At 46.2% G+C, this 15,075-nt stretch overlaps 1 protein-coding gene across 1 annotated transcript in view; it reads right to left on the bottom strand.

Moving 5' to 3' along the window:
- Positions 1-15,075, bottom strand: part of Csmd2 (CUB and Sushi multiple domains 2) — a 583,606-nt gene that overhangs the window by 360,681 nt on the left and 207,850 nt on the right. The window contains exon 4 of the mRNA XM_028759696.1: positions 1,149-1,343. Coding sequence (XP_028615529.1) covers positions 1,149-1,343 — 195 coding nt within the window. The remainder of the gene's footprint in view (positions 1-1,148; positions 1,344-15,075) is intronic.

The following is a 15,075-nucleotide window of genomic DNA, read 5'->3' as shown; positions in this document are numbered from 1 at the left end:
ACCCCCGTATTTAGACTGCAGGCACAATGAACCACCTCATGCTCCTGCCACCATGGCTTCCTTGCCATGATACACTACATCTCCCTTGGACTGGTAGTCAAAATAAGCCTTGCTTATGAAGGTTGCTTTTGTCAGGTATTTTGTTTCAGCAATGGACACAATAAAAATGTAATGCTGTCTTAGTTAGGGTTTTCCTGCTGTGAACAGACACCATGACCAAGGCAACTCTTATAAGGACAACATTTAATTGGGGCTGGCTTACAGGTTCAGAGTTCAGTCCATTATCATTATCATGAAGGCAGGAGCATGGCAGCATCCAGACAGGCATGGTGCAGGAGGAACTGAGAGTTCTACATCTTCATCTATAGGCCACCAGGAAAAAACTGGCTCCCTTGTGGTTAGGAGGAGTGTCTCATTTCCCACCCCCACAGTGACATACTTCCTACAACAAAGCCACACCTACTTCAATAAGGCCACACCTCCTTATAGTGCTACTTCTTGAGGCAAGCATATTCAAACCACCACAAATTGCACACACACCATGATTTGAATGTATATAATTCATTTGTTTACCCCTATTTTCTTTTCCTGTATTTTCTAAGGTCTTAAAAAGAAGATCATGTATGTTTATTATCAAATAGGAATGATTGACACTTATTTGTCTATGATGAGTAGGGAGGGACAATAACGAACAGTAGGGTGACCAATGCCTTGACTTGCTTGGAACTGGGAGGAAAGGTGAATTTATAGGTGAAAAAGGAAGAATGCCAGCACAGGTCTATTAGGAAACTTGTAGGGGAGCACTCCACGGATGAGTGTCTAATAGTGATGGTTCTAACAAGAAGGAAGTAGGCTCTTCTGAGATGGGGCCAGTGAGCAGGGCACAAAGTTGGACTGAATTTCTTAATATGAGCACAACCTGAGGAGTGTATATCTAAAAACTAGGAAGTCAGGTGAGTCTGGGGACCCTAGGGGGAAGCACCTGGGGACCCAAGGACCTTCAGTGTTCCTAAATTTGAGATTCTCATGAAAGAGAATCCAAGTCTCATTGGATAGGGTGCAACTCTGCCCATAGACAGATTCTGCTAGAAGTTTGGGACTCTTTCCCGACTGCCACTAGGTCCTATCAGGTCCTCTAAGTCACCTACCTCTGCAGGACGGCAAAGGGAAGTCCCACGTGGCACTGTTCTCGGAGCTGGCATGGCAGGTGAGCACTGCGTGGCCCTCCAGGAAGAAGCCGGGGTTGCAGCTGTAGCGGACCTTGTCGCCCAGGTTGAAGGTGGAGCCTTGCTGGATACCATTGGGCAGCCTCCCTGGGTTCCCACAGGTGTGGCTTGGGAGAACTGTGGAGAGAGGGGAATGTAGCTGGTGAGCTGAGTTTGAGCCTGTACATCCTAGGTCTTGGCAACTGCCCTTGGGCCAGGCCACCCGCCTAGACCTCATTTCTTCTCTGAGTGTAGCTGGCCACTACTGACCGGCTGTCCTTTCTCAGTTGCTGATTACCAGAGAATGGGTTACATCCCAGAGGTCAGAGGTTGAGGATTTTTATCGAGTATCCAGAGGGTCTGCTTGTTCATATGCAGCACTGAGTATTAGTTCCATCCATCCTCGTTACTAGAGAAGGGGCCTGCCCTCTGTGGGGTACACTAACATCTTGGGCATGGCTGCCTTAAGTAAAGAGCTCACACTAGAGTCAAAGAGTAAATTTGGCCGTTGCTCATCGCTCTGTGAACTCAGTGTCCTTTCTTTCGTGACTGCCACCCTATCTAACAGCAGAGGCATCTGTGGGTAGAGCGGGTGCAGGGGAAGCTGGACTAAGCAGAGAGGAAGGGAGACAAACTTAAATTCTCGGGTTCTCGTGAGGTCAGCCTGTGTAAAGTGGGCACTGGGAGCTGGGAACAGGCTGTACAGTATGTAACTGGAGCCCAAGCAATCAAAGCCCTTGCGTGTGTACTGTCATTATCCTGAGCAAATGGCCATCGGCGAGAGTGCAAGAGCATCGTGACCCGTCAGCCTTGGAGGGAGGATGCAGCACTTGTGTGCCCACGTGTCTCCTGTTTCCTCCAGTCCCAGCTTCCTCTCTCATGGTTGGAAAATGCCTGACCTCCAAAGGCTACCCCACCACCGCTGGAGAGCACCACAGAGCACTGACCAGAAATGTCAGCCTGACAGGATCACTGTCAGTTCTTCTCCGTGAGTCTCCAGCTTCCCCCATCCCCTTGCCAGCAATAGTTTATGAAGCCATCCCTGAGAAGCCCGAAGCAGAATAATGGGAAGAGCGCAGACTCCAGAACCTCCCTAGAGCCAAGACAAAGTCTCTTAGCTGCTCTGTCACTCACTGGTAAGTGGAGATCACAGCAGCACCTCCCTGGTAACTATTTAAACGAGCTTGGGGTCTCAAAGGGCTTATGACAAAGCCTGGCACACGCATGAGCACAAAGAAAGTGAATCAAGCATTCAGCCCCTTTCCCCCTCCCCCAGGTATGAGCGCCTTTAAAGATACACCTGGGATAGTGGGAGATGGACAAGGTAGGGAGGGGGCTCAGGATGTTTCAGACAGATGGAACAAATATGCTACAGTTCCAGAAAGCTAACATGTGGCTCAGGGGTCTTGAAGTGGCCAACTAAGAGGAAAATGAGGAGCGGCTGCGTCCCCTGGCCTCCCTAAGGCCTTTATAGCCTCTTCTTCCTGCCCACATGCTGTTGGTGCCTCTCTTCTAGACCCTCTTCACTGGACCCAAGGTTCTCCACCATCTATAAGACAGCTTTCTCCAACTTCATCTCCTCCTAACCCTTCGTTTCCTCCCTTTCTGTAAGGGCACAGCCCCATGCAGAGGGAAATGGCAGGCTTTGGAGCCATTCTAGTCTGGGTCTGAGGCCAGGTTTTCTGTCTCCTGCCTGACGTCACATAAGGCTTTTGAGCCTCATTTTCCTCACATATCCTGCGATGTGTGTGATACTGATAAAAGCTACACGTACCTACCACATCTTCTTCCTATTGGGTTTCAGGATCAGGACGACAGTGGGTGGGGTTGGCTCACATGTGTACCCTGGAGACTAACAGAGTACCTGGTACTTAAAGGGGCATCAAAGTGGGCTAATTAGTTATTTAAGCCATCTAGTCATGTATCAATTCATTTTTGCAACAAACATTTATTGTGGGCCTTCTGTGCTCAACGATTGGAGTATATCCATCCAGGTAGGTCTCCATCTTTGGAGGCCTGCTTTGGAATAATTTTAAGGAACCAAAAGTTCTTCCTACTCCATTCTCTACCCCTGACAGGTCAGATGACCCAGGTGCAAGAAACTAATTCTGCTACTGTCAGTTGGCCCTGGCTACCATTTCCCATAAGCCTCTGCTACAGCTCACTCATTTCCTATGATCAGCTGTTGCTGGCTCAGTAGATGTTTCCCACAATCCTCTGCTGGTAGCTCATGGGATGTTTCCCACAATTCTTTGCTGCTGACTCAGTTTTCCCATGATTCCCTACTGCTGACCCAGTTTTTGTTTCCTAGGGCCCTCCAAGTAGGCTCAGTTACATTTCCCATGACCCTCTACAGGTGATTTGCTGAACATTTCCCAGAATGCCCTGCTACTGGCTCAGCTGTATTTCCTATGACCACCCCCACATTGCTGGCTCACTGAGCATTTCTCATAGTCCCTTACTGCCTGTTCACCTAACTTTTCCCAAGATGCCCTGCTTTTGGCTCAGTTGCATTTCCAATCATCTCCTACTCTTAATTCACCCAGTCTTTCTCTTGGTGTCCTGCTGCTGGCTTACAGCACAAGCAATCGGTGTGTGTAAGTACTTGGAGTAGAGGGAGCCAGGTAAACATTTAGAGAAGCAAGCAAGCTAAGGTGAGGGGAGAGAACTGACTGGAAACCAGCTGAGAACTGGTGTAGAACTAACGTTTCATTTTCCGCAACAAGACGCAAAGACCCAATTTAATTAAATTACTAATGTCAAATTTTTAATGAACCTGCTTCTGCTTTGGGCTTTCTTCCTTTGAAATTAATGACTGGAACGTCACTATAAATAAAAGTTGATTCTTTTTTTAAAAAGTCACTCTCAAATGCTTACCGTTCCTTATTTAATGAGCTGTTCATAATCAGACCGCTCTGAAATGGGTCTCAACTGGGACCCAGCTGTAACGAGTGGGGCCCACTCCTCACGACACCTTTTAAAATCCCAATCACTGATCCAAAGAGGTCACGCAATGAAGGAAGAGTGCACTCACTGTCTTGAGGCTCAGTGAGGGCTGGGTTAGTATCCAGCTCCTCCATCTTTGGCAGGATGCAGAGATGCAAACTTCACCCCATGCCTCTTTGGGTCTCCATTCCTTGTTTGGAGACCGAGCAGTTTTTCCTCTTCTAAAAGCAGGCTGAGGACGTAACAAAGTAACACCAAGAGGGTACTAGCAACAACACTGTCATTGTCATCAGTGCCTATAGAGGCCAGAAGAAAGCCTTGTCGGGGTAGGGGTGGGGCTGGGGGTGCAGATTAACTTTCCTTTCTTCCTCCCACTTTTCCTGGTGCTGGCAACCTCTGGGATTCTTAGTGGGCAGATGCATCCCTCTAGTTGTCCCTGCCCATCTGAGGTCCTCCTGCTACACCTCCGTGTCATCTACTGGGCAGTGTACACCCTTGTGAATGCAACACGACATTATCTTCTGCAAAGACCATTTCCAAAGGTCACATTTGACAGGTACTGGGCACTGGGTCTTCAAAAGATTGTGGGAGATAATTTAACACATAGTAGGGCTGTCATGGAGGTTAAAATTTTATTTCTAATACCCACTGAGTACTCTGTAGGCTTCTGGGCCTGGATAACAAGTTTATTTAATGTAGCAAAGGAATCTGTAGGCCACGTGTATGTTGTCCTCACTTCACAGATGACAGTACTGAGGCAGAGAGCAGAAGCAGCTTGCTTGGCCAAGGACATGCAGCTAGCAATGGAAGAGCCTGGTTGCGAACCAGGGTCTTTCTGGCTCTGAGTTCCCTTTCTCCTGATTCCTCCAGGGACAGAAACTTCTTTAGACATTAGAGGTGACCACTTGAGAGCCCTTATTTAATACTGATTTAAAAAAATTTATTGTAACCATCCTGCACATTTGTCACTAAATAATATCAAGGGTAATGTCTGAAGTATAGTCTTTTTTGTTATGTGTCTAATGAAGGTCTTTGGACAGTCACAGATTATAGATGCTCCACAAAGAAGTCTTTCTAAGGCACAAGTTCTTAGGGTTTTTGGTTTTGTTTGTGTTTTTGTTTTGCCAATGTTGTTGCGTTCCCCATGAGTTTTTTTTTTCCGGCACAGATATTATAGTTGATCTTGCTCTTCTGTCTATAAAACTTCCCTTTGATTGCTTACAAAAATCACGAGTGGGCTATTTACATCCAACATGGCCCACACGGTATTATTAAGGCTGTGCTTGGCATTGAACTGTTCTGTTGTAGATTAGCAGTGGGGAGTTTCGCCCTCTAACAAAGCCCAGCTCTTGCCAACCAGCATAATATTCTCTGTGATTATAGGACAATGGCTCTCCTCTGTGGCTGGAATTCAGCTAGAGCTACATCATGCCAGGTTTGATTTTTAATTGGAGACTTGGGCTCTCATCATATAACGAAGAATCCCTTATGCTATCCATGCACCCTCTATATGTCTTGATGTCTTAGCTACCATCAAGTAACTAGACCAGTCCTCACGGCCATGTGACTGACTTAAAGAGGCAGGAAAGCTGGGAAAGATTTGAGACAAAGAAGTTTGTCTTCCCATAGCCACCAGTGTGTGACTAGAGGAAACCATGGCTGTGGTGAGTTTGCATCTGGCCAGGGAGAACCAGGGCCTGGGGTGAAGGATGGAAGAGATCTGATTCTGATGTCAGGACCCATGATGCTCATCGTCTTCCCAACATCTGCCGTTCTAGCGGTTAGACTTGTGAATGCAATTCACTGCATACTTACTCATGCCTTGTCTATAAGACACATTTAAAATAAATCGTCATATATGTGGTTTTCTTCTTTCCTTTCCCCCTTCTCTTTTTTTTGGGGGGGGGTTGTTTTTGTTTTGTATTGTTTTTGAGGCAGAGTCTGATGTAGCTCAGGCTGGCCTCAAATTCACTATGACACCAAGGATGGCCTTGAATTCCTGATCCCCTCTGCCTTTACCTTCGAAGTGCTAGAATTACAGGTGTGCACTGCCATTCCCAAAACTAATATATTTTCATGTATGATTTAATATGTTTACATAAACTTTGCATCAAGGATGAGATATCATCTGCAAGATGGTCAATTTGACAGTCATTGACTTATGGTGTTATCCTACTACAAAGCATACCCCCATGAGAATTGCAATTGGTGGCCTTTTTTGTTCTTGACTGGTCTAGTTTCACACAATAATGCTTGATGAGTAATAATTCTAATAAAACTTTAATAACTAGTCTGGTGAGATTACCCAATCCTCCTGCCCACCTAAGGACAGAGGCCTTGCTGAGATACACATGGTTGCCAGGGAAGATGGGGTACCGAGTTAAGGCCAAATGTGCAAGGAAGGTCAAGAGGCAAGTTGTAAGGGTGCACCTGTCCCCAGAGCCCACATCTCTCACACCCATTCTGTGCTGTTCCTGTGGTCACCATTCCATATGAATGCCCAGCATGCTGTAGACCAGGAACGCACACTGTCCTCTCCAGGAGCAGGTGTGGCGATGAGGCAGATGGACCTGGAGCTTGATCTTGTCAAAAACACCAAGACAAGTGGTGTCAAAGACCCCACAAATCAGCGGTCCTCTCCTGTCCAGCTCTCCCTGACACTTGTCACACATGAGTCCTCCACCTTGAACCTGTTCCTATGACTCAGGCTGGCAATCTTTGCCATCCTTGGCACCAAGGTCAGAGGTTTCAGAATCTTACAAAGCCTGATGCCAGCACAGGATGCCAAAGTTCCTGAACTATAACTTCAATTCTAGGAGATAGCACCAGGAGTCTGGAGTTGACAGCAAGCTATGACAACTGGCTTCCCTTCATTTTCTAGTCAGCCTGACTTGTGGAAATCTCTGTGCTCAGGCCTGTGCAGACCCAGGCCCTTTCTTTCCCAAAGAAGTAGCCTGGCTTCTCCTCTGATACACTCTATTCTCTGAACATCACACCAGCCCTGCCATTCCTTCCTCAGATGAAGATTTACCATTCTCCCCTGGATCTGTTAGACCAACTCTCTCCACTACTACGCCCCCTGCTTCTCATATACTGTCCTGATTAATGCCTGAGAGAGTACCATAGAGCACCCCTCCAAGGTGAACCAGCAAAAGCAGGCCCTTGGACCTCCCAGTCACTCGTTAGAGAATAATTAATGGTTTGGCAGATTAACAAGGAGTAAAGGGAAGGAGATGAAAGGATTCTTTGGAGACCTTTCCTTGCTCTGAGGTTCCACCTGTGATCTGACCCCTGTAGATCTCTCTGCCTTCTTCCTTCATCCCCATGTTATTCCTACCATCATTACTATTCTGAAGCACAGGTACCCCCAAGCACCTTCTTCTCTCCAACTATCCATCTAGCAAACACACACTCATCCATCCAAAGATCATCTTGATTGTCGATGTTACCATATCTGGAATCAACTAAAACCCAAGGTTATTTTTATTGCATCATTTGAGGTGAAAAGACCCACCCTAGATTTGCCCACATAAATGACATGGAAGAAGGAAGTCTTATGGGTTGTTTTGTTTGTTTGTTTGTTTGTTTGTTTGTTTGCCTGATTGCCCTCATTCTTGTTGACAAGTTCCTCTATTCTGTTTCCGAGGCTTCCCTTCACTGAGATTAGAGTGTAGTTCTTCAGGATTCTAACATAGCCTGGAGATCAGGAGTTCTCTAAAAATTCCTTGGGAATTTAGCACCAGATTGAGACTGCTGATACATCAAGTGGAGTAGACTGAAGAACTTCCCCATTCTTGGCCAGTCTGTAAACCATCCTAATAAACTCCCTTATGATTATCTATCTATCTGTCTGTCTATCATCTATATAATGTATGTATGTATGTATGTATGTATGTATGCATGTATGCATGTGTGTGTATGTATGTTATCTATCTATCTATCTATCTATCTATCTACTATCTATCTCTCTATCTCTCTATCTCTCTATCTCTCTATCTCTCTATCTATCTAATCTATTTACATATGTATCATCTATGTATCTATCTAGACACATACATATATACAATTTTCATTCTATCAGTTCTATTTCTTTAGAGAATCCCAATTAATACAATGTCTTGCCATAAACCACAAAACCTCCTCAAAAACATATAGATCTCCCTAGAATAGAGAATAATGTCCCAGTGTCATTGATAATTGGTTTCCACAATCACTGAACTCATGGTCCAAGCAGGCTCCCCTGCCATTTAATTCACTTAGACGTACATATGTCCACACTGTAAGTGCCTGAAGCTTCTGGCAGCCGTTTGCTGCATTACATTGGGGTTTTGATCACATGTCACTTCCTGCATCACTCATTCCCGTTCTGTCATTCATGTACCCCGCAGGAGAGCCTGCTGGTGAGCTTTCTTTACATGACTGTTTCCATCTCTGGACTCTAAATGTCAGTGTTCTTTATGCAGCTGATATACAGTGTACTTCCTGGCAGAAAAGCATGTATTGAGAGAATTAAATATAAATAATAAAATATACATGTTCTATAAGTGACAAAACATGTCATTTATATGCATATGTGTGCACATGTGTGCAAGATACACACACACACACACATATATATATATGCAATAAACTAGTGCCGATAGATTGGCAAACTTCTTTTGTAACGGCCCAGCTAATATGCTCTGTGCTGCAATGGCTCAGTTTCCATTCTCTGGTCTGAAAGCAGCCATTGGCACTACAGTCAAACCTTATTTATAAGAATAGGCACAGTCTCTTTCTCCACACCCTCGACAGCATCTACTATCACCTGAGTTTTTAATCTTAGCCATTCTGACTGGTGTGAGATGGAATCTCAGGGTTGTTTTGATTTGCATTTCCCTGACGACTAAGGATGCTGAACATTTCTTTAGGTGCTTCTCGGCCATTTGAGTTTCTTCCGTTGAAAACTCTTTGTTAAGCTCTATACCCCATTTTTTAATAGGGTAATTTGGTTGTCTGGAGTCTAATTTCTTGAGTTCTTTGTATATATCGGATATTAGCCCTCTATCAGATGAAGGATTGGTAAAGATCTTTTCCCAATTTGTTGGTTGTAGTTTTGTCCTATTGACAGTGTCCTTTGCCTTACAGAAACTTTGCAATTTTATGAAGTCCCATTTGTCAATTCTTGATCTTAAGAGCATATGCCATTGGAGTTCTGTTCAGGAACTTTTCCCCTGTGCCCAAGTATTCCAGGCTCTTCCCCACCTTCTCTTCTATTAGTTTCAGTGTATCTGGTTTTATGTGGAGGTCCTTTATCAACTTAGACTTGAGCTTTGTACAAGGGCCTGCAAGATGGTGCAACCACTTTGGAAATCAGTCTGGCGGTTCCTCAGAAAATTGGACATAGCATTACCTGAGGATCCAGCTATACCACTCCTAGGCATATACCCAGAAGATGCTCGAACATATAACAAGGACATATGCTCAACTATGTTCATAGCAGCCTTGTTTATAATAGCCAGGAACTGGAAAGAACCCAGATGTCCTTCAACTGAGGAATGGATTCAAAAAATGTGGTATATTTACACAATGGAGTATTACTCAGCTATTAAAAACAATGAATTCGAGAGGTTCCTAGGTAAATGGATGGAACTAGAAATTATCATCCTGAGTGAGGTAAGCCAATCACAAAAGAACACACATGGTATTCACTCACTGATTATTGGATATTAGCCCAGAACCTTGAAATGCCCAAGATGCAACTCACAGGCCACATGAAGCCCATAAAGAAGGAAGACCAAGTGGGAGTGATTCGGTCCTTCTTAGAAGGAGCAACAAAATACTCAAGGGAGCAAATATGGAGACAAAGTGAGGGAGAGAAACTGAAGGAGGGGCCGTCTCAAGACTACTCCACCTGAGTATCTATCCCATGTGCAATCACCAAAGGTAGAGGCTGATGTGGAAGTCAGGAAGTGCATGCTGATAAGAGCCTGATATGGATATCTCCTCAGAGGTCTTCAAGAGTCTGACATACTAAGAGGCAGATGCTCACAACTAGCCATTGAACTGATCATGGGGTTCTCAATAGAGGAGTTAGAGTGAAGACTGAAGGAGAGCTGAAAGGATTTGTGGCACCATGAGGAGAGCAATACCAACCAACCACAGCTCCCAGGGTCTAAACCACCAGCCTGGGAGCACTTAGGGAGGGATCCAGTGCTTCAGTTGAATATGTAAGAGTGGAGGGCCCTGCTGGGTATAGGTGGAAGAAGAGAACCTTGACCACATGAAGGCTGGATGCCCCAGGAGGTGGGAATTTTGAGGGTGGGGAGGTGTGAGTGGGGGGGGGGTAGATAGAGGTTACATCCACAGAGAAGAAGGAGGAGGGGTGAGGGGATGGGGGGTTCCTGGGTGGGTGGGGGATGGGGTAAGGGGACAACATAGGAAATGTAAATAAAACATCCAATAAAAATTAAAAAAAAAAAAAGAATAGGCACAGGCTGTGTACAGCTGCCCCTGAAGGACTACTCAGCCCTCTCTGTGCCTGATCTGCAGTATATGACCTGAGCCATTACTGCTATCCCTCAGGATAAACTTAGAAGCCCCTTTCACTAAATGCAACAGGATATCTAGAGCGCTAAAGGAGAGGGAGGAATCTTGAGAGCCGCCACCTATTGGATTATTTAATACACCCTGGGTGCTGCTCAGAGCTTCAGCTGGACACCTTTACATTTATTTATTTATTTATTTATTTATTTATTTATTTATTTATTCATTTATTCATTCATTCATTCATTTCTCTGTGAGAGAGTATGTGTGTGTGAAAGAGTGTGTATGTACAGGTGTGTGATTGTGTATGTATGTGTGTGTGAGAGAGAGATTATTGTATATGTGTGGGGGGGATATAGAGGCTTACACACAACGAGGCACACGCAGAAGCTGAAGGACAACTCCAACAGTCAGTTTTATCCTTCTGCTATGTTGGTTCCAGCTAACAACCTCAAGCCATCAGGCTTGATGACAAGCACCTTTACCAGCTGAGCCATGTCACCAGCCCTCATCTAGACACAGGTCTCACACTGACAGACACACTACACCTGTCCCCTTCCCACAGGTGAGGAGACTGTGGGACAGAGAGAATGGAGCCCAAGACTACACTGCAGCTCAGGACCAGGGTTCTGTTTCAAACCTAAGCAGGCTGATCTCAGAGCTGCGGTCACTGGCATACACTGACCTTGACCTCCTGAGACTCAAGCTGCTGCTCCTCACCAACTGCTTTCTCTTTGACCCTATCCCTAGACTAGTGGAGACTGCAAAGGCGTCTATCTCCTGACCATCGAGGCCATAGAAGGCATCAGAACAGGATTCTCCATGCTTTCTCACCCTGTGGTCTCCACTCCATCACCTTTAATTCTCTAGGGACAGCACCACCAACAGAACATCCCAGGTCCCAGAACAGAGCTGTCCAATGGAACGGGGGACAACCAGTGACACTCGAATATCAGATAAACACAGATGAGATGCTAGCATAAATAAAACCCTTGTACTGTTTGGGCTATGCACATGCTGACCACAATTTGGCCTTTGTCATGCAAAATGGGGCGTCTTATATTTTAACCCATCTGGCAAATGTAACCAGAGGGGTATGGCTTCCTAGACATCAAAGATTTTGACCTCTAGAAGAGCTGGGATGGTTTCTGGGGCAGGGTGAGGAAAATGAGTGGAGGAGTCAGGTGGGCTCAGAAAAGGGTACCATAGGACTGGTACCATAGGACTGGTGGGAGCCCAGAGCATCCTAGGCTGAGCTTGTGGAGAGTGAGGTACGGACGGTTTCCAGGGAGCTACCTCTTCCTCCCAGTCATTCTACACTAGGGAAGCTGAACTTTTATTACTCAACTTTCCTTCACCCCATACCTAATCCCAGGGACCGTTGTGTCTGTTTAGGCATAAAACTCACAAAGAACCAGGCTATATGGGGACACACAAAATGAAGTGGAACGTATAGCCAAGTAAACACAAGGGTACTTTGAGTCTAGCTTAAGCAATTGCAGGATGAAGCTCTGATGGCTAGTATTGACTGTCAATCTGACAGGCTCTAGAATTATCTGTGCATGTCTGCAAGGGACCTAGGGCAGAAAGCCTCACCCTGAATATGGGTGGCTCCATTCATGGGCTCAGGTCCCAGAGTGAATAAAAATGGGCAACTGAGTAAAACACTAGCATCCATTACTTATGCTTCCTGACCAGACTACGTAGCCAGCCACTGTGCCTTCTGCCATGATAGACCCGTTCTTCCTCACGCCTCTCCGGGTATTTGGTTACAGTGGTGATAAATGTAACGAATACTGTAAGTCAGACCTGATTCTTGAAGGGTTTGTGTGGCCTGTGTGGCTCAGTGGTAATACTTGCCAAGTGTGAACAAGGCCCTGGCTCCAATCCCAGGACCAAACATACACCACGTGCAAATTATATACAGCAGTGGTTGGGGGGGTTCCACAGGGGAACATACAGCATGATAGAAAACTTCCTCCTATTAAGGAAAGCAGTGCCTGCTATGCGTCTACGACCCTGGATCAAGCCTCTTTAGCTTGGCTTGATCTAGAATCGCTTTATTCCTCACTCTCAGTATCACCTGTCACCCTCTGCTCTGTTCTCTGGGCGCTCGTGGGAGGCCCTGGATCAGGGAGAAGGTCCACACAGCTCCTCTGTCCATCAGCAGGACACTAAAGCAACAGTAGCCCTGACCTTTCAGCTGGCTGCTGGATGCTCCAGATTACTCTGTATCTTCTCTCCTCTTCTCCCCATTCCTATGCCTTTCCTTTCCCCTTTTTCTGTTTTGGTTTTGCTTTTTATTTTGCTGTTGACACAAAGTGGCTATGTAGCCAAGGCTAGCCTTTAGTTCTGATCCTCCTGCCTCAGCTTCCCAAGCACTGGATTTGCTGACATGTGCTTTCATGCTGGACTAACACCTTTTCTTTTCATTTTAGTTTTCTTTTCTTTTCTCTTTCTTTCTTTTTCCTTCCTTCTTTCTTTCTTTCTTTCTTTCTTTCTTTCATTTTCTTTTTTTTTTTTTTTATAAATATGGTCCCCACTGAAGTATGCAAACCAATGTATTTCTGGGAAATAAGCCTCAGACCTCCCAACTTCTTCTGCTCTTAACTTTTGATGATAGACCACCTCTTGCTAAAGAGGTAAGCTTATCACTTTTATCTAATAACATCTGCAATAGAAGGGCAAATGACTGAGTTCTAGCTTTTCATTTGGCAGCCTATAGCCAGGGTATGCTTTGGATTTAGGGGCAGCTATGAGTAGCCCTCCCCCTACCCACCTGCCACTGAAATAGCCTCACTTCCAGATCAGCCCTGAACACATCCTAGCAAAGGAGTCAGAAGTGGCTCTGAATCCAGCCAGCAGGAGAACGGTCCTGCCTCAAGCGAGGGAGTCACAGCCCCCTACAGAGCTACCCACTCAGTAGGTCATCCTGTCCTGAGCAGAGCTACATGACTAACTCAGCTTCCTCCTTCAACCCCTCAGGTGGGAGGTGTCCCTGCTCTGGGGCAGGCTCTGCCCACCCCCATCCCCAGAATGGGGTCCTGGTCTCACAGTTCCCCCTGAGCAACAGAGAGGCTGTGTTTAAAACTAATAGGGATCCTGTGTCCATGGAGATACTCTCCTCAGCAAACCCTGGCCGTCATTTCCTCCACCCTGGCTCCCTGTCTGGGGCCATGAAACGCCATCTCTCACTAAAAAGTCAGTGGCTGACCTTGCATCCCACAGGAGTAAACTGTGTCCCTTGGTGCAGGAAGAGGAACAAGGTTTCTAAATAGCATCACCCATCTTTTCTTGTACCCGTTCTACAGGACAAGGGTGGTAGCTGCTATGCTGACAAATTGGGTGCACCTGGCCCTCATATGCTTTCTGGAAACTTTTCTTCCTCCTCTTCCTCCTCCTCCTCCTCCTCCTCCTCCTCCTCCTCCTCCTCCTCCTCCTCCTCCTCCTCTTCTTCTTCTTCTTCTTCTTCTTCTTCTTCTTCTTCTTCTTCTTGTTTTTTAGTTCATTCTGCCCGTTGCTCACTGGCTGCATCTGTGGACTAACTTGACCCCGAACCCTTCACATATTATTAAATGACTCTAAACCACATATTAACACAGAGTTGGGGATTCTCTCCATATGGGAGACAAGATCAGAAGGGTATGCCTGCCCATCTCACATGCCCAGGGCATGTGGAGCTGGGTGTAAGCCCAGTCATCTGTCCTCTGACTTGCTTCTGCTGCCGCACTGCAGTGGCGGAACGATGGTGAAGTGCATGGCTGCTGTTCTGGCTAAGGAATCAGCTCGGAGGCTCCAGTGCCCACAAGTTCCCTCAAGAGAGCCAAAGGCGGACTCAGTGAGCATTTGAGAGCCTGAATGGAGGAAAGGATGGCCTCGCTTTTTCCTGCCTGTTGCTTCATTTTTATTCAGTTCTGGAGTTCAGTAACTTCTGCAAAGCCCTCATAAGGGCCCCACTGCAGATGGAGCCTCTGGGATCCATCCTCAGGGTCACAGGGGCAGACCTTAGAATAGGCTCTACCCTGGAGAAGCACATTCTATGAAGAGCCAACAATGACTTGCAAATCTGCCCAGGTCTCCTTATGTTCTCATGCCGCATACACAGATCCCCAGGGCACCCTTCCACTCATTAGTGTGCACATAACTGTACATGCAGGAAAATAGACAAATGGAGGGGGAGTCGTTTTCTTCAGTGGGGTAACCACTTAGAAGTCACCTGTGTTCTAGTAAAGAGCCTCCTCCTGCACTTACACAGTCAGCCTTGATTAAACCTAACAAGGATCTCTCTCTCTCTCTCTCTCTCTCTCTCTCTCTCTCTCTCTCTCTCTCTCTCTCTCTCTCTCTCTCCAGCAGCACCCCCCTCTCTCCAGCAGCACCTCTCTCTCCCTCTCCCTCCCTC

This window comes from Grammomys surdaster, unplaced genomic scaffold, assembly GCF_004785775.1.
Source record: "Grammomys surdaster isolate TR1022 unplaced genomic scaffold, NIH_TR_1.0 126313, whole genome shotgun sequence".
Classification (NCBI taxonomy): domain Eukaryota; kingdom Metazoa; phylum Chordata; class Mammalia; order Rodentia; family Muridae; genus Grammomys; species Grammomys surdaster.
Note: the sequence above shows the minus strand (reverse complement) of the source record. Positions and strands in the feature narration are given on the sequence as shown.